The following is a 20,428-nucleotide window of genomic DNA, read 5'->3' as shown; positions in this document are numbered from 1 at the left end:
CCTCTCTGCCACCAATATTCCTTTCATTCTAGTCACCACACTTTAGCTATTCTTTCAGAAAACAAAAGCCGGTACTTTTGAATTTGGCGTTCAGTGTCAATTCATTCATTCATTGAACAAAACTTTATTTAAAGCAATAATCTGATTCCTTATTCTTCTAGCTTTGTCTCCTACCAAGTTCTCTTAGTTCCACATACCTTTTCTATGGTTGAACCCTGTGGCTAATCTCTTGTGCTTCTAGATTCTGGGAAAGTCACCTCAGACCAGTCCCAGTCACGTGCTTCTTGCCGCCTTCACTGTTAGAATGTCTAGCATAATGCCTCATATATATTAGCCTATCTGTGAATAAAGTTCAAATTCACTAATAATCAAAGGTGACATGTAAATATGAAATGATAGAATAATACTAGCAGTCATTTAATAATGTGATACTGGCAATGATAAGGTGATTACACTGATTGGATATATATGGCCTGAGGAGTATAAATTGATAAAAACGTCTTGGGAAGAAGCAACTTTTTAACGTAACACTTAGTTGTCTAGTTGTCTCTGATTCATTGCAACCTTATATATAAAAGAAAGAAATGCTGCCTGGTCCTGGGCCATCTTCATGGTTGATTGTTGGTATGTTTGAGCCCATTGTTACAGCCATTGTGTCAGGCCGTCTCATGGAGGCTTTCCCTCGTTTTCACTGGCCCTCTACCAGTTGTGTTATCCTTTTCTAGCGATTGATTTACATGAGCTGAAGTCTCGCCGCTCTGGTTGTATTTCTTCTAAGTCTGATCAGTCGTTCTTCTGGCAGTCCGTGCTATATTCAGTATTCTTCATCCACACCAGAATTTGAATGCATCAGTTCTTCTGTCTCCTTTTTTCATTGTTCAGCTTTCATGTGCATATGGAGTGATTGAAAAAACCAAGGCTTGGGTCAGGTCCTGCCTTAGTCATCAGAGTGACATCTCTGCTTTTTAAAACTTTAAAGAGGTCCTTTAGGAGGTCTTTTGGAGCAGATTTGTCCAGTGCAGTTAAGTACGTCATTTGATTTCTTGACTGCTGTTTCCATGGGCGTTGATTGTTGATCCAATTAGAATAAAATTGTTGAGAACTTCAATTTATTCTTCAAACATAACACTAGTAGTGTTAAAAATATTTGAATGTTTTGACCTGACAATTTTACTTCTAGGAATCCATCTTAAAAAAGATATGTCTGTGAGATTAAAAAATAAAAATAAAAACCTGCAAGGCAGTAAGTGAATTCACAAATTGGAATTTTTTTTTAGGCATTAATATTAATGCTTATGAAGCATTTGTAATAATGTGGAAATGCTTATTAGGGCAAGAAAAATAATTAGGTGGGATAGACTGATAATGCAGAACAGAACCCTCAGAATTTTAGTGACTTTAACATATATTTATTTTTCTCACCCTACATGCCCTGTAGGGGTTGGCAGGGAACCTTGCACAGGGACCCAGGTGGACTAAAACTTCATCCTGTTACAGAAATAGAAGGTGATGTGGAACTTGTACAATGGCTTTTAAAGCTTTTACCTAGAAGTGTTCCATCTTACTCCCCCTCATATTTATCTGCCAGTGCCAGTCCCATGGCCATACGTAGCCTCAAAGGAGCAGGAAGTACAGTTCTACCAGGTGTTAGAACATAGAGGAACCAGAACTATTTGGTGGTCACTATTAATGACCACATCAGTAATTTAAAGAAGAAATATGTAAAAACCAGAAGTTTGCAAACTGGTAAATTAGGCGGGGATTATTTGTGTTACTAACAAGACTAACTTTTATGGTACTTAAGTCAAGAAAACACCTTCCAAGGAAGACAGTAAACGTTTCTTGAATTAGTAGTTACCATACATTTCACTGTCCACATGAATTGTTAAAGTAACCGTTAGACATCTTCTTGGAGTGTTTTTTAAAGGTCAGCTTTATTGCAGCATAATTTACTTAGAATAAAATTCACCCTTTTAAAGTATATAGTTTGAGTTTTGAAAAATGTACACAGTTGTGTGTGATCATGAGTGTATCTAAGATGTAGAACATTTCTGTCACCCACAAAGTTCCCTCAGGTCCCCCTTGCAGCCAGTCCCATTTTTCCACCACTGATTTCTGGCAAACCACATACCTGATTTCTGCCTCTGTAGTTTTCTCTTTGGAGCCCTGGTGGTGCAGTGGTTAAATGTTCGGCTGCTAACCAAAAGGTCGGCAGTTCAAATCTACGAGCTACACTTTGGAAACTATATGGGGTAGTTGTACTCTGTCCTTATAGGGTTGTTATGAGTTTGAATCGACTCGACAACAGTGGGGAGTTTTCTCCTGTCTAAAGGGTCATGCAAGTAGAACCAAACAGTATGTAACTTTTTATGTCTGAATTCTTTGGCTTAGCATCTCAGCCCTTAGCATAGTGCTTTTTAAATTGATTCACCTTGTCGCATGTGTCAGTGTGTTTGGTTTTTTTTTTTCATTAATTACTAATGATATGGAACATACACTATTTGCCATCTTTGTAAAGTATCTTTAAATCCTGCCCATTTTTCTGGTTGGGCTTTTGTCTTATTTAGAGTTTTTATTTATTTTTTAAAATATATTCTGGATACAGTTTTCGGAACTTTAAAATACTCTTTAGGTTGTTGTGAAAAGTTTGAGTTATTCAGTGGGCCACCTGGCAGGGGCCCCAATTGCAACTGATGTAGGAAGTTTTCAGTTACACATTGGTTGCACATTGATTGGCTACCTGAAGTTTGAATGTTCTGCTTTATATATCTTTAAAGAAAAACATTGAAAATTTTATCCTTTGGCTACTTTAACCACATAGGGCTTGAGAACACAAATCTTTTTTCTATCGTTGTTGTTGTTAGGTGCCATCAAGTCGGTTCCGACTCATAGCGACCCTGTGCACAACAGAACGAAACACTGCCCGGTCCTGCGCCATCCTTACAGTTGTTGTTATGCTTGAGCCCATTGTTGCAGCCACTGTGTCAATCCACCTTGTTGAGGGTCTTCCTCTTTTCTGCTGACCCTGTACTCTGCCAAGCATGATGTCCTTCTCCGTGGACTGATCCCTCCTGACAGCATGTCCAAAGTACGTAAGACGCAGTCTCACCATCCTTGCCTCTAAGGAGCATTCTGGTTGTACTTCTTCCAAGACAGAATTGTTTGTTTTTTTGGCAGTCCATGGTATATTCACTATTCTTCACCAACACCACAATTCAAAGGCGTCAACTCTTCGGTCTTCCTTATTCATTTCTATATATAGTCTAATATAATCTATCAGATTTATCTGTCAGAACTTCGTAGTACAGTGGGTGGGCATATATTCAAGCAGCGAAGTTACTTTCTAGTTTTGATTATACTTGGAATTTTTGTTTTGGGGTGATTTTAGATATTCTGTTAGAAATTACAGAAAGAATAGGGAGAGAGATAGCTGCTGTTGAGTCGATGTCAACTCATGGCCACCTTATGTGCAACAGAACGAAATGTCGTTTGGTCCAGCATCATCCTCACAGTTGCCAGCATGTTTGAATCTATCGCTGTGGCCACTGCGCCAGTCCATCTGAGTGTCTCCTTCACTGACCTTCCACTTTACCAGGTGCGATGGCATCCTCCAGCAGTTGATCCCTCATGATGTGTCCCAAGCAGGCGAGTTGGATAATGTTCTCTTGTGACCCATGAGGTTTTTTGGACTAATTTTTGGAGGTAGATTGCCAGGCCTTCCTTCCTAGTCACCCTTAGGAAGCTCTGCTGAAACCTGTCCACCCTTGGTGACCCTGCTAGTATTTGAAATAACAGTGGCGTAGCTTTCAGCATCGTATCAACATGCAGGCCTGCATAGTGCGTCAAACTGACAGATGAGTGGTGGATACTAGCTGAACGCCCCAGGTGTATAAACACGCAGGTGGCTTATGTGGACACCCTGCTGGTGGACAGAAAGAATAAAGACATGAAATTTAAATCGTGGTCCTGTCACTATTCTATGACTTTGCGCAAGTTGGAGTGTGGTTCCTCATATGTAATTGGGGATTGGATTATGTAATGTTATATATAAAGTATTTATCGCAGTGCCTTGCACATAGTAAGCACAAAGTTAATATTAGAGATGAATATGTGACACTAGAAGCAAAAAAATGGACGGTAACACTAATTACTTTGGATGTTCACTTTTTAAATTTAGACATAATTCACATACCATAAAATTCATCCTTTAAAAGTATATACTTTAGTGGTTTTTAGTATGTTCGAAGTTGTGCAGCCCTCATGTGATCTCCATTTATGAAATAACACCATTTTACAATTTTTTAAAATTATAAGTCTAGCGACTGGGGCTGGGAATATGGAATATGGGGTAGGAGTAGTGGGGTAAGATCACATTTAAAGAAGGATTTAAAGATGCTTATTTATGTTTCCATGAGGGTTGACTGATCTCTGTGCTGACATGAGGTGCTATTACAGATAGGAGTAGTGGGAGAAAAGGTATAAAGAGACTTCTTGGGAGTGTTCACATTTAATTTTATTCAGAAAGTATTTTAGAGCTATGTCACAGGAATGCATAGTCCTTGCTATTCATCAGAGGTGAGAAATATGAAAAGAAACAGCACAGCGTGTGCAGGCATAGTTAGTACAGATCATGAAGTGATTGATTATGTGTCACTGAGCCTGTGGAAGAAATTGCATGCATGAGCGGGAGGGCAGAGAAGGAGCCATCAGAGCAGGCAGGGCCGGGGGCAGGATTCTAAGCCAGAGAATTGGCCCTCTGAAGGCATGGAGACTTTAAACAGCTTGATTTGTTCAGAGTTTAAGCAGTGTGGTGTTCGGGAGTGAAAAGCCCGGAGTGGAGGAAGAATGAGAGTGGGAAGTTGTATCTGGTGGAGAGGCAGAAGCTCAATTGTGGTTAAAGGTACGGGACAGTGGGGTTGGACTGCCTGGCTTGGAATTGTCACTTACTAACCTGACAAATTCTGTAAAATGAGAGCGATAATAGTATCTACCTTAAAGGATTCTTGTGAGCGTCAAGTGGAATAACAAAGTAATAAGAATAGTGGCATTGGATATAGTAAGTATTCATAAAATGGCAACACATCTTTAAAAATTATCATGATCACCTTGGGTTTTAAGCAGCAGAAAACCTTGATCAGCCTGGCATTTAGAGTAATCTCTTTGAAGGTAATGGGAGGATGGTGGATTAGGGCTAGAGGAGATGTGGAGCAGGTGGAGATGATGAACGTCAGCAGCAGTAGGAGTAGACATAGATGCTCAACAAAAACTTGAGCATTAGAGTTGACAGGGCAGAACTGGTGTGTACTGATGATGTATATATCTCGTGAGGATGAAAGATCTAGGAAAGTGTATGAGAGTTGGTGAATGTAGATTCCAGCAAGTAGGTTTACTAGGCAGAGAAGATAAGGAGTACCCTTTTAGAAACAACATTGAAATGCATACCAGGAAATGAATTTGGATTTGTTTGGGTAGGGTTGGGTGGATAATGCAGCTCTAGAGTCATTTGAGCTAGGCTGGAAGTCAGCTGTGGTGGTTGTCAAAGCCATGGGAGCACATGAGCTTGCCTGTACAAGAAAGTGAGGAAAAAAAATCCCTTGCTGTTGAGTCGATTCCGACGCACAGCAGCCTTACAGGACAGAGTAGAACTGCCCCATAGAGTTTCCAAGGACACCTGGTGGATTCAAACTGCTGATCTTTTGCTTAGCAGCCTTAAAACACTACTAAAATCCAATCCAGACATTTTAGAGTTGGTAGAGGAAGGAAGAATAGCTGAGGAAGGTGTCTGAGGGTCATTTGTTGAATGCTTATTATGTGCCAAGGATCATGCAATACACAAAAAAATTCTCTCATTAATTCTCACTAACCCCTATGATACGTACTCTGTTCTGGGAACAATTTAGCTGGTCCTCTGCTTCAGGGTTTCCCACAAAGATGCAATCAAGGTGTCAACCAGGGCTAGCTGGGGAAGGACACCTGCTTCCAAGCTCATATGGTTATTGGCAAGGTTTAGTGCCTTGCAGGTTGCAGGCCCTTATTTTCTTGCTGGCTGTTGGTCAGAGCCACCCTTAGCCTTGCTACACGGGCCTCTTCGTACTGTGGTTTACTTAATCAAAGCCTGTAAGGAGTCAGTTGGCAAGACAGAAGTTATACCCTTGAGTAACATAATCAGGGAAATTATCCTATTACTTTTGCCATATTTTATTGGTTAGACACAGTCATAAGTCCTGCCCATACTCAAGAGGGGAGAAGATACTAGAACGGGGGTACCAAGAGACAGAAGTAGCAGAGATTATTGTCGGTAGGCACAAAATACCATTTTGATTTTTATTTCATGAAAATGGAAACAGACAGGTAACTTGCCCAAGATCATATAGTTAAAATGGGGCCAAGGTCTACCCCAGGGGATTTGACTTAATCTCTGGATTGAGAAATGGCTTTGGGGTTGGCAGTTCTAGGGAGTTCAGTAGTGACTTCTTGTCTGATGGAGTTTAATGGAATGGTCTGAGTGGGAGCCATATGGTTGTGGTTTCAGAGAATATGTAGTTAGAGGAAAGAGTCCAAGTAGAGACTTAGAAGAAGTAATTTTGAAGCAGGAAATAGTGTACTAATCATATGCTGTTACATATTGGATTGTGCCTCCTTATACTGATCCAGAAAATTTTCTTTTCCAGTTTACTGAGTTTAACCAAGAAGGCCATTCAGTTGCCGATATCCAGCAAAGCAAATATAAACCAGTTTTAATCTGCATTTTAAGAAAAGTGGTAGTCTTTTTCACAGTGCTTGACGGTAAGTCATAATTTTTACCTTCATAGCAGTTGTTGATCTAGTGCATTTTTTTTTAAGAAATGGTTTTGGAAGTGTTGTTTTAATTTTAAAACCTATTTGCTTGCTTCTTCATCCCTGATAACTGTACTCAAAGGATCATATGGAAAAAGATAAAGGAAGATGCCTGCTAACTTCTGGGATTTTGTTCATACTTGTCTTTCAGCACTTTTTTGAGTCTTTGGGATTTAAACCTGTATTTGCTTAAAATGCTAGATTTTGTTATTTATGTCTTTATAGATGAGGGTACTTGATAGATGAAGTTTTTTTTTTTTTTAAATCAATAATTATTGTATTTTAGGTGAAAGTTTACATAGCAAACGAGGTTCCCATTTAACAGTTTTTCTACAAATTGTTCTCTGACATTAGTTACATTTTCAGTGTGTCAGCATTCTCATTATTTCCATTCTTTTTGTTCTGTTTCCATTAATCTAGCTTCCCTGACCCTCTTAACCGTCTCAGTTTTGTTTTAGGGTAAATGTTGACTGTGTGCTCTCATATACTTGGTTATTTAAGGGAGCACAGTACTCATGAGTTATATTGTTTATTTTACAAGCCAATATATTATTTGGATGAAAAGTGACCTCCAGAAGTGACTTCAGTTTCAAATACAAAGGGTTTCTTAGGGTGATAGTCATGGGGGTTTCTCTAGTCTCTATTGGTCCAGTAAGTCTGGCTGTAGGAATTTGAGTTTTATTCTACTTTATTTTCTCATTCTGTTCAGGACCTTCTGTTGTGTCCCTGGTCAGAACGGTGGGTAGTGGTAGCCAGGCACCCTCTAGCTCTTCTTGTCTCAGGTTCGATGAGTCTGTGGTTCATGTGGGCTATTAGGAGCCCTGGTGGCACAGGGGTTAAAAGGTTGGCAGTTCAAATCCACAAGCCACTCCTTGGAAAACCCTATGGGGCAGTTTGACTCTGTCCTATAGGGTTGCTATGATTCAAAATTGACTTGATGGCAATGGGTTAGTTCTGTGGACTAGTTTATTCTTTGAGTCTTTGGTTTCCTTTATTTTCTTTTGTTCCAGGTGGAAACCAATACTTGTATTTTAGATGTCCAGTCGTGTAAAAACAGCATGAAGATGGTTTCTGACCTCTAACTTCACAAGGGAGGAGGAGTATCAAGATCAACTACTCAAAGCTGATTCCTATAAGGTGGAGGTCAGATATACCTCCTCTCCCTGCCATCTTTACCAGTTCTGCCGCCAACTGCCCCTCCCATAGTGCTCTCTACTTCTCTATTGAGTTCTATAATCCATTACAGTGGCCACACATAACTCACAGACAATACTCATGATTATGGGATTTATTAGGAAAGTTAACAGGTTACAATTTAGGATCAGGAACACTCAGGGTATAGTTCTTCCCTCAGGACAGCCTGTTGTGAGCCTTGCTCGCAGGCACACTTTTCTCTGGCCCTCGACCTCTACCCAAAAGTATTCAGCTTTCTTGCTGCATGGGCTAGGAAGCCCACTGTGTGGTCGGTCTCCTGCTGGCCTCTCCGGCCACTGCTTCTCACTGTCTTCGCTGTTACAACTCTGTCTCCTGGGTCCAGGAGCTTCTCGGTGCAGGGATCCTGGGTCCAAAAGATGCGTTCTCTGCTCCAGGCTGTTCTTCCTTGATGGTGGTAGGATCCTTTCCATTGCGCCTCACCTCGAGCCCAGCGGGATGGCAAAACTGACCAGTCCTCTCACTAGGCCACAATTACCCTATCTGCACGGTCCTGCCCGATTACTTGGGTGGAGTTACAAGACCATGGCAAGAAAGGCCACGTAAAAGTGGTCAGTTGCACCACAGCTTGCAAGCTTTTAAGACCCCACACGCTACTTAACAAACTAGAATGTAGAATATTATTTTTATGAACTATGTTATGCCAATGCCAATTGGCGGAGTTGTCCCACAGGACTATGGTCCCAGGCGTTTTAACCTAGTAACCAATTGTGTGAGGTGTTTGGATATGTCTAGGAAGCCTTCATAGCTTTGCCCTGAGAGTGGGGGCATATGGAAGTCAGGTTATTAATGGAGTCTTAGCTCATGTCAGTCTCACAGTAGGTCTAGTGGGTCACTGAACCCATCCTGTAGTGATTTCCCCAGTTGTGGAATTCATTATTGCAATAGATATACTCAGCAACTGCAGAACCCCCACACTGGATCCCTGACAAATAGGATTTTATGGTAGGAAAAGCCAAGTGGAAGCCATTAGAACTTCCCCTACCTGGAAGATAGTAAGCCAAAAGTAATACGGCAGTCCTGGAGAGATTGCAGAGATTACTGCCACCATCAAGGACTTGAAGGATGCAGGGGTGGTGACTCCCCCCACAACCTCATTCAACTTGCCTATTTGGCCTGTAAAAAACAGGTGGATCTTGGAGAATGACAGTAGATTATGAAAAACTTAACCAGGAGGTTGACTCCAATTGCAGCTGCTGTTCCAGATGTAATTTCATTGGTTGAGCAAATTAATCCATCTCCTGGCACCTTGTACGTAGCTGTCGATCTGGCCAATGCCTTTTCCTCCGTACCTGTTTCGAAGAACCATGAGAAGCAGTTTGCTTTCAGCTGGGAAGACCTTAACTTGGCCACCTCGTGGCTATATCAACTCTCCAGCGTTAAGTCATAATTTAGTTCACAGGAACCTTGATTGCCTTCCACAAGACTTCACATTGGTCCATTACATTGATGACATCGTACTGATTGGACCTAGTAAGGAAGAAGTGTCAATGACTCTGGACTTGTTAGTAAAACAATTGCGTGCTAGTTGGTGGGAAATTAATCCCACAAAAATTCAGGCACCTTCCACCTCAGTGAAATTTCTAGAGGTCCAGTGGTGTGGGGGTATGTTGAGATATTCCTTCTAAAGTGAAGAATAAGGTATTGCATCTGGCTGCTCCCACAACTAAAAACGGAGCATAATGCGTAGTGGTTGTCTTTCAGTTTGAGAGGTAACACAGTCCTCATTTGGGTGTGCTACTCTGGCCTGTTTGTCAAGTGACTTGAAAAGCTGCTAGCTTTGAGTGGCACCCAGAACAAGAGAAGGCTCTGCAGCAGGTTCAGGCTGCCGTGTAAGCCGCTCTGCCCCTTGAGTCATATGATCCAGTTGATCCCATGATGCTTGAAGTATCCGTGGCAGATAGAAATGTTATGTGGAGTCTTTGGCGGGCACTATTGGTGAATCACAGCGCAGACCCTTAGGATTTTGGAGCAAACCCTTGACGTCCTCTCCAGATAACTACTCTCCTTTTGAGAAACAGCTTTTGGCTTGTTACTGGGCCTTAGTAGAGACCGAATGCCTAACCATGGGCCACTAAGTCATCATATGGCCTGAACTGCTTATCATAACTGGGTGTTATCTGACCAACAGAGTCATAAAGTTGGACATGCACAGCAGCAGTTCCAGATCTGGCCCAAGCAGGACCTGAAGGCACAAGTAAGTTGCATGAGGAAGTGACCCAAATGCCCATGGTCTCCACTCCTGGCACATTGCCTTTCATCTCCCAGTCTGCACCCATGGCCTTGTGGGGAGTTCCTTATGATCAGCTGACTGAAGAAGAGAAAACTCATGCCTGGTTTGCAGATGGTTCTACGACATATGCAGACACCACCCGAAAGTGGACAGCGGTTGCACTACAGCACCTCACTGGGACCTCCCTGAAGGACAGTGGTGAAGGGAAATCCTCCCAACAGGCAGAACTTCGAGCAGTGCACCTGGTTGTTCACTTTACTTGGAAGGAGAAATGGCCAGATGCGTGGCGTGTGGCTGTGTACTGAATCGTGGGCTGTGGCAAATGGTTTGACTGGATGGTCAGGGTCATGGAAAGAACATGATTGGAAAATTGGAGACAAAGATTTATGGGGAAGAGGTATATGGATAGACCTCTCTGAATGGGCCAAAGAAGTGAAGATATTCATGTCTCATGTGATTGCTCACCAACGGGTGACCTCAGGAGAGGATGATTTTAACGATCAAGTGGGTAGGATGACGCATTTTGTGGAAGCTAGTCATTCTCTTTCCCCAGCTGCTGTTGTCATTGCTCAATGGGCTCATGAACAAAGTGGCCATGGTGGCAGGGATGGAGGATATGCATGGGCCCAGCAACATGGACTTCTACTCACCAAGGCTGACTTGGCTGTAGCCACCAGTGAGTGTCTAATCTGCCAGCAACAGAGACCAACACTTGAGTCCCTGATATGGCACCATCCCTTGAGGTGATCAGCCAGCAGCCTGGTGGCAGGTTGATTGTGTTGGACCACTTCCATCGTGGAAAGGGCAGCGTTTTGTCCTTACTGGAATAGACACGCTGGATATGGATTTGCCTTCCCTGCACACAATGCTTCTGCTAAAACTACCATCCGTGGACTTAGAGAATGCCTTATCCACCATCATGGTATCCCACACAGTATTGCATCCAATCAGAGGCCTCACTTCACAGCAAACAAGTTGTGGCATTGCGCCCATACTCATGAAGTTCACTGGTCTTACCATGTCCCCCATCATCCTCAAAGCTGCTGGCTTGATAGAACAATGGTATGGCTTTCTAAGGACCCAATTACGGTACCAGCTAGGTGGCAGTACCTTGCAGGGTTGGGGCGGTGTTCTCCAGGAGGGTGTATATGCTCTAAACCAGTGTCCAGTGTATGGTGCTGTTCCTCCTATAGTCAGGATTCATGGGTCCAGGAATCAAGGGGTGGAAATGGGAATGGCACCACTCACTATTACCCTTAGTGACCCACTCGAAGGATTTTTGCTTCCTGTCCCCAGGACCTTATGCTCTGCATATCTAGATGTCTTATTTCCAAAGGGAGGAATGCTTCCACCTGGAGACATATCACTGATTCCATTGAAGTGGGCTCCTTATGCCTCTGGATCAACAGGCAAAGAAGGGAGTTACCCCATCTTGGTTGGTGTGATTGATCCTGATTACCAAGAGGAAATCTGATTGATATTATATAATGGAGGTAAAGAAGAGTGTATATGGAATGTAGGAGACCCCTTGGGGCATCTCTTAATACTACCATGCCCTGCGATTAAAAACTACAGCAACCCGTTTCCAACGCGACTGCTAATGGCCTAGACCCTTGAGGAATGAGGATTTGGGTCACCCACCAGGCAAAGAACCACGACCAACTGAGGTGCTTGCTGAGGGCAAATAGAAACACAGAATACGTGATGGAAGAAGGTAGTTCTAAATATCAGTGACAACCATGTGACCAGTTACAGAAACAAGGACTGTGATTGCTATGAGTATTTCTGTTTTGTATGTGTGCATCTGATATTTTTGTTTGCTTATAAAATATAACACGTACACAGAACCAGTGCATTTTCCATTTTATGTGTGTTCCTTGTATCATATTAGGCACAAGTATGACTTTGTAATTGTCTTTATTCAGAGATTGTGTATGGTTTAAGGAGATGTGTACATGTGCCAAGTTGACAGGGCGTGGACTGTGATGGTTAATATAGTGTGTCAGCTTGGCTGGGCCATGATTCTCAGTGTTTATATGTGATTATTCCCGCGATGGAATCTGCTGTGAGTAGCCGATCAGTTGAAGGGGGTTTACTTGGGGGTGTGGCCTACGTCTGAATATAAGCCGATGTTCTGGCTTTTTGCTTGGTCTGGATCCTGTGGCTGCCTCCTGTTCGTCTGACCTCTGGTTCTTGGGACTTGAGCTGTCAGCTTATCTACTGATCTTGGAATTCCTCTATCTTCGCAGCCTGTGAGTGGGAGCCCTGCCCTTCCACCTCCCAGTCTTGGGTTCGCCAGCCCCTGCAGCTTTGTGAATCAAGAGAAGCCTCTATCCTGATCCATGGACTTTGGACGTTTCAGCCTCTACAATCCCATGATCTGTTTTCTTGATATAGATCTCTCTATATATTTGTATGCTTTACTGGTTTTGCTTCTCTAGAGAGCCCAGCCTGAGACACTTGGATTTGCAGTTACCGCCCATGGAAGCAACAGTCAAGAAATTAAATTGTTGCATTGGGCAATTCTACTGCAAAAGACTTCTTTAAAGTGTCAAGAAGCAAAGATGTCACCTTGAGAACTAAGGTGTACCTGACCCAAGCCATGGTATTTTCATTCGCCTTGTATACGTGAAAGCTGGACAGTGATTAAGGAAGACCGAGAAAGAATGGATGCATTTGAAATATGGTGTTGGCAAAGAATACTGAATATACTGTGGGCTGCCAGAGGATCAAATCTGTCTTGGAAGCAGTACAGCCAGAATGCTCCTTAGAAGCGAGGATGGCAAGGACTTTGGACATGTTATCAGAAGGGATCAGTCCCTGGAGAAGGACATCATGGTTTGTAGAGTAGAGAGTCAGCGAAAAAGAGGAAGACCCTCACTGAGATGGATGAACACAGTGGCTGCAACAATGGGCTCAAACAGCAACAACTGTGAGGATGGTACAGGACTGGGCAGTGTTTTATTCCATTGTACATAAGGTCACTGTGAATCAGAACCAACTCGACGGCACCTAAGAATAACAAGTGAAATTGTAAGGAGGCTGGTAATGCAGTGGTCAAAGTACTGGGCTCCTAACTGAAAGGTCAGCAGTTCAAACTCACCAGCAGCTATGCAAGAGAAAAGTCCTGGCAATCTGCTCCTGTAAAGATTGTTGTCGTTAGGTGCCATTGAGTTGGTTCTGACCCTTAGCGACCTTGTGTACTACAGAATGGAACACTGCCCTGGTCCTGTGCTGTCCTGACGATAATTGTTATGCTTAAGCCCATTGTTGCAGGCACTGTGTCAGTCCATCTCATTAGGAAACCATGTGGGGTAGTTCTATTCTGTAACACAAGGTCACTATGAGCCTGAATCTACTTGATGGCATGAAACAACAGGCAAAAATAGGGAAACAACTTTTGGAATTAGAAGATGTTTGATGAAACATTGTATTTTTATTTTTAATGTAGAGGAATAACATGATAACAGTCTAAAATGTACACGTAAGTATACCGACTTTTGTTCTAATCACTGACCTCAGTCATGCTTTTCTCTGCTTGTCTCATTTTTGTCATTTTTTTTTAAAGCAGCAGTTTACTGAGTTGTACAGTTAACCATAGATTAAGATTGCTGTTTTTTATGATGAAAGTGTTTGTATTTGTTGTGTGTAAAATTGATCGATTTTCTTCTGTTTCTTTTAGCAACTGTATCAGAGTGTGAGGTGTAAATTCACAGAATCTAGAAAAATCATCATGAAGTTGTATGTATTTCTGGTCAATACTGGAACTACCCTAACATTTGACACTGAGCTTACAGTGCAAACGTGAGTTATTTCATATATTCTCTAATTTTCCATTTTGTATGCATGTAAAACGTTTGAAAAGAAATAATTGGTTTTGAGAAAAATAATCCATTATTAAGGAAGAGCAGCCATGTGCCAACTCTTAAATCATTTATCCCAATGCATTATGAATACAATTGTCATCTCTCTCAGAAGTGCTAAAGTTGTCTTTTTTTTCTGTTGTCCTTTGTTCTGTTTACATGAAAATATTGTCCACGATAAACAATCCTACCCATAAGCAAGAACAACAGAAAAACTGATTTCAAACAAAGCTATCATTATAAGTTCCTAAACCTCGTTGCTGTTATTGGTCTTTTGTATATTTTCTTTTTAAATTTTTTGATTTTTGTTGTTGAGTTGTAGTTCTTTTTGTATTCTGGATATTAAACACATCTCAGATCTATCATTCCCAAATATTTTTTCCCATTCTGTGGATTACATTTCTTGATAAAGTCCACTTCTCCTATGTTTTTCTTTGATCTTTTGTTTTTATTCCTTCATGTGAATAAAGTAAATAGGGTTTGTTTGTTAATGAGAGAATAAAAGAAACTTTTTTATCCAGACTAGTGGAACTTCAGCTTTGCAGGGTTTTCAAGTATTTGATAATAAATTTCCTCCTGTTTTTGGAAAGTGGGGAGAGCTCTCAGACCTCCCAGAAGAGGGAAGGAGATAGGTGCAGTAAATATTATTTCTAAATCTGCTTATGTCTTAGTTTTAAATATGGAATTATGGAATTAGTTTATTTTTTCAAAGGACTAGTTTTCATTAAATATAGTTCTACATCTAAAGGAAAGTTTAGGAAAGATAGGAGAGAAAAGGAACTTTCCTGTAGCTTGGACTTAGTGTAGTTTGTTTAATACATTCTGAGGATTTTAGCATACTGATGCCAATTTAAGCATATTCTTTTGCTGTATTATATTTAGAGCACACATATAATTTGTGTACCTCCTGTATTTCATGGGCATGTTTTATGGATGTGGCACACAGATGCTTTATTCATCTAAGATCAGCCAATTAGTTGATTATGAAATCCAGCTGAAGAAACAAGAAGCTTATATTTTTTATGTATGTTTTTGGGGAAAATTTTAAGAATTCAGACTTGAGGTTAAAGTCATTAGACTAAAAATACTTGTCATTAGGACAAATATAAATAACCAAGTTTTTTTTGTTGTTGTTTTAAAGTGTGGCAGACCTTAAACATGCCATTCAAAGTAAATACAAGATTGCTATTCAGCACCAGGTGCTCGTGGTCAATGGAGGAGAATGCATGGCTGCAGATCGAAGAGTGTGCACGTACAGCGCTGGGACGGTAGGTGTCCAAGAGCCCTTTTGGACAAGGATACTCTACCTTCCCCATGAGATAGGGAGGTGGGAACTCAACATTCAGAAGTATGGTTTATGTGCTACGTGTATAAGGCAATATGAAAGTTTTATTTTGATCTTGAGCATTTGAATAACTATCAGATCATACATACTACTTCAGTTTTTTTTTTTTTTTACATGTTTTTGTTTTTAATATAGGACACAAATCCAATTTTTCTTTTTAATAAAGAAATGATCTTATGTGATCGTCCCCCGGCTATTCCTAAAACTACCTTTTCAACTGAAAATGACATGGAAATAAAAGTTGAAGAGTCTCTTATGATGCCTGCAGTTTTTCACACTGTAGCTTCAAGGACACAACTTGCAGTGGTAAGATACAAACAATTATTTTTTAAGACTACAATATAATTCATTATTTGCATCTAATATAGTTTAAAATTAAAAACGTTGTTGTTAGTTGCTGTCAAGTTGGCTCTGACTCATGGCAAACCCATGTAGCAGAATGAAACACTGCCTGGTGACAAACTGGTGGGTGTGGAAAGTTTTTTAAAATTATGTCTTATTCATATAAATGATAATGTTTTCATGCACATTAGCTCAGTTATGCATTGCCACCGAGTCAGTTCTGACTCACGGTGAACTCCTACGTTACTAAGTAGAATTGAGCTCCAGAGGATTTTGTTGGCTGGAATCTTCACGGAAGCACATTGTCGGACCTTTCTTCTGCTGCACTGCTGGGTGGGTTTAAACCACCAAACTTCCACTTAGTAATCTAGCACAAACCGAGGCAGGGACCATCTTAGCTCATTGTTGTTGCTCTTGTTGTTAGGTGCTGTAGGGTTGGTTCCAACTCACGTGGACCCTATCTGTGTGTAACAGAATGAAATGCTGCCCAGTCCTGCACCATCTTCACAGTCGTTACTGTGTTTGAGCCCATTATTGCAGCCACTGTGTCATTGCATCTCCTTAAGGGCCTTCCTCTTTTTCGCTGACTCCCTGCTTTACCAAGCGTGATGTCCTTCTCCAGGGACTAGTCCCTCCTAATAACATGTCCGAATTATGCGAGATGAAGTTTCACGCTCCTTAGGAGCTTTCAGACCATACCTTCTAAGACAGATTTGTCCATTCTCCTGGCAGTACATGGTATATTCAGTATTTTTTGCCAGCACCGTAATTCAAATGCATCAATTCTTCTTCCATCTTATTCATTGTTCAGCTTTCGTATGCATATGAGGCGATTCAAAATACCATGGTTTGGGTCTGGTGCACCTTGGTCCTTAAAGTGACATCTTTGCTTTTTAACATTTTAAAAAGAGGCCTTTTGCAGTAGATGTGCCTAGTGCGATATGTTGTTGTTCAATTTCTTGGCTGATGCTTCCGTGGATGTTGATAGTGAATCAGAGTAAAATTCTTGACAACTTCAATATTTTCTCTATTAATTAGGATGTTGCCTACTGGTCCAGTTGTGAGAATTACCTCATTAGACATTAGTAAATATGAACTTATGGTTACATTTCTAAAAGCATTCAAAGCTGAATAGCATAATAGTCTAAATTACATAGGATACGTGCAGAAAACTTGGATAATAGTAAACTTCCTTGAAAAAGATTTTGTTGTTAGTATGTCTAGTCTTTAAAATATCAGTCCTATACACTGTTAATCATTCTGCATTGACCAAGAATTATGGATTTAAGAGTAGAAGAGTTGTTCATACACGAGTCGTTGGGCTTCTGGATGGCAAGATGCAGATAATTGTAGTCAACTGCGATAATTACGTCCTATAAAGTTACCACAAACACTGTGTTAGAGAATATTGGGCTGCTGTTCCTAGGGGAAATACAGGATTTGGTTCCTGTGAGGCTCTGATCATAGCATTTTCATCAACCAATTAATACATAATTATGTCTTCTGTCTCTGTGTGTTGAAGACACCTTATTTAATGTGTATTTCTTACAAATAATTATATGCAGTATTTCCTTACGATAAAACACTAGCTGAGCAGGGTTTAACATTTTCCTGGCCCTGGGTAATGTGATCATAATTTTTTTGACTTTCATACTCACAACAATGCTGTCTACTATGCCTTTTTTTTTTTTGAACCAGGAGTCATCTCATGAATCCGTAAATTTTTTCCGTAGGTTCATCACATGCTAGAGATGTTACTTTAGCATGTTGTGGAGTGACCTCATGTACAGATTGGCAAATTCCTCTTCCTTTTTCTGAATGTGCCGTACTGTTGATTCATTAACATTGAACACATAGCTAACTCATGTAACACATGTTTGAATGAAACATAGCTAATAAACATATTTTCTCTGTAAGGCACATTATAGCATGCTTGCACTTAAGAATGCTAGACAGCTTTCAGACATGATAAAAACAGACATGCCTTCAAATCAATAAAATAACCATATTTATCTTATAAAAAACTGTATGTATAAAATTCTATTATCGTTAAGTATTAACATTCGTTGAGTTTGTTTTAATGTAGTATTAAGGGGTGACTGTGTGTGTATGTGTGTATATGTCTTCCCTGACATCTACCAGCTCTAAATATCTTTACTTAAGCCAAATGCAAGCGTGTTTCTTCTGATTCTGATCTTCACTGTTCTAGGATAGATCGATCGTACAAGTCAAAGAGCATAGTTCTTCAGGTTCCAAGTCTAAGATTTCAGGCACCAGCCATAATCTCAGGGGTTCTGAGAGTCACCTTCAGTACTGATTTGATGGCTACAAATTTGGTGCTTTCCATTACCCCCTCAGGTTTGATGGTTCACTAGAACAACTCAAAGAACTCAGGAAAGTACTACACTCATGATTATACTTTTATTATAGTAAAAAGGATACACATGAAGGGACAAATAGGGAGAGATTTGAAGAGTCCTTAGTGTCTGTGCCCCAAGAGATCACCTTCTGGTACATGGATGTCACTAACCAGGAAGCTCACTTGCACTTTAATGTCTAGAGTTATATGCATGTATGTATGTGTGTTTAATTTCATAGGCATGATTGATTGAATCATTGCCCCTGTAGTTGAACTCAACCTTCATCCTTCCTCCCCTGATTTGATGGCTTTTTCTGGCATGTTCAGCCCCCATCTGACAGTCACTTTGTTAGCATAACAAACATTCCAATCTCTCAGGAAATTCCAAGGGTTTAGAGGTTACCTCCAAAGAGTCAGGTAAAAAAAAACACAATCTTTTGGTAAATTTTAACTGTATACCTCAAAAGTATATGCATTTGTGAAACTACGCCAGTTTTCACATATGCTACAACATTAAAAGGGAATAACCTCATCTTTCTGTAACATATTTAATAAGTATTAGAAAACTCCAAAATGCTTTTGAGAGGACAAAAGTATTTCTCAAAACACATTCTGTAAACCAAATCTACATGAGTCCTTTAAACTTGTTTTTTTTATTATTAACAGAGTAAAAATATTGATGTACTGATAAACTAGTAAAATCCTAGGCTGTACTTTTGCTGAATTTAAAAAATAATAAAATTTTGATTTGGATACTAGCTGCTGATAGAAAACACATTCTGTAAACCAAACTTACATGAGTCCTTTACCTTTTTTTTTATTAACAGTAAAAATACTGACATACTAATAAACTAGTAAAAAGCTAGGCTGTACCTTTGCTGAATTAAAAAAAAAATAATAAAGTTTTGGTTTGGATACTACATGCTGATAGAAAAAAAGTAATATTAAATACTTGTGACCAAAATGAAAGGATAACCAAATGGGGGATATATATAAATTTCAAGTGATTAGGGAGAAATAGAAAACCAAATAAACAAAAAGGCATTACGTAAAAATCAAGCAAGTATTATACAGAGAAAAAGCACATTCATATATATCAAGAATCATTAAATATGAGCTGGCATCTAATTTTAAAAAGATCTAAAAAGCAGATGAAATGAGAAAGAACAACATTGCTGTTGAGATGCAAAGTTGGTGTTCTGAGATTCAGGTGGAGGAGATAAAGAAAAATCCAGAGCATTCTAAATATCATTTCCTATTAGAACAGAGGCTTTCTTCCAGAAATGACTGGTTTCTCATCTTGGCGGAGTAAAATAAGGCAAACCTTGAGATATCATGTGTCAGAAAGTAAGGAAGCACATGTCAAAAAGACACAAAATATTAATAATGTGGGTAATGATGTTAGTTACTACATAGCTGACTCCCACACACGATGACCCCATGATACCGCTAAAAAGAATTCTTGAGGTAGAAGAGGTGTAAAACCTAGAACTAACTTAGAATTAGAAGTAAACTATCCCCCAATAAGGGGGTACAGCGTGACAAGTAAAAACATTCTAAAGGTTTCATTTAGGCAAGAGTCAAGAGAGGCTTAAGAAAAAGCACGGGATCATAGTAGTGAAGTGGAAACATTTGAAGACTGCAGTGTAAGGCTCAGCATGAATCCACTCCCCAAAAATGTGGCTATCCAGTCCTCACATTCCCACTTCTCCATCCTCATTCCCACCCACCCCTAAGGCACCATCCGTCTCTGACCCTAGCCACCCAGAGATGGGTAAGAGCGCACAAATAAAAAGACACTGTCATTCAGACTGACAAATAGGCAGATGCTAGCCGCAAGTATGGGGAGTCCACGTGACACCCCAGCCTTTTGACCTGCTGGCCACAAATTCAGGGTTGGTTTCCCACTATGCCTTCAGGATGCCAGCCGCAAGGTGGAGAGTTCATATAACACCTTTACTTTCTGACCGGCTGCCTCCTACCACCACTTTGGAATGACTCAAAGAATTCACAGAGAATATACTGTACTCACAACTACAAATTTGTTATAGCCAAAAAAGATACAAATAAAGAGACAGGGTGAGGTCTGGGAGGGTTCCCAACATGAAACGTTCATATACCAAGGGATGTACTACCCTCCCAAGAGAAGATGTTTTTGTCAACCAAGAAGCTCTCGGAGCCTTACTGTTCAGGGCATTTCATCAGCCAGTCCTGTATAAAATTTATAAAATTTTTTT

General features: G+C 40.4%; 1 protein-coding gene across 7 annotated transcripts in view; it reads left to right on the top strand.

Moving 5' to 3' along the window:
* RB1CC1 (RB1 inducible coiled-coil 1) overlaps positions 1-20,428 on the top strand; it is a 135,526-nt gene that overhangs the window by 40,317 nt on the left and 74,781 nt on the right. For 2 of the 7 annotated variants that reach the window (XM_010599545.3, XM_010599543.3), the window contains exons 2-5: positions 6,672-6,786; positions 13,965-14,086; positions 15,287-15,413; positions 15,626-15,796. In XM_010599545.3, the coding sequence (XP_010597847.1) occupies positions 14,016-14,086; positions 15,287-15,413; positions 15,626-15,796 (369 nt within the window). In that variant the 5' untranslated portion in view covers positions 6,672-6,786; positions 13,965-14,015. Of the gene's footprint in view, positions 1-2,864; positions 3,089-6,671; positions 6,787-7,847; positions 7,981-13,964; positions 14,087-15,286; positions 15,414-15,625; positions 15,797-20,428 lie in introns of those variants that run through there. The other 5 variants (XM_010599544.3, XM_023538868.2, XM_064270412.1 and 2 more) reach the window with 5 other exon arrangements.

This window comes from Loxodonta africana, chromosome 18 (genome assembly GCF_030014295.1).
Source record: "Loxodonta africana isolate mLoxAfr1 chromosome 18, mLoxAfr1.hap2, whole genome shotgun sequence".
Lineage (NCBI taxonomy): Eukaryota > Metazoa > Chordata > Mammalia > Proboscidea > Elephantidae > Loxodonta > Loxodonta africana.
The sequence above is the reverse complement of the archived record's forward strand: the minus strand, read 5'-3'. Positions and strand labels throughout refer to the sequence as shown.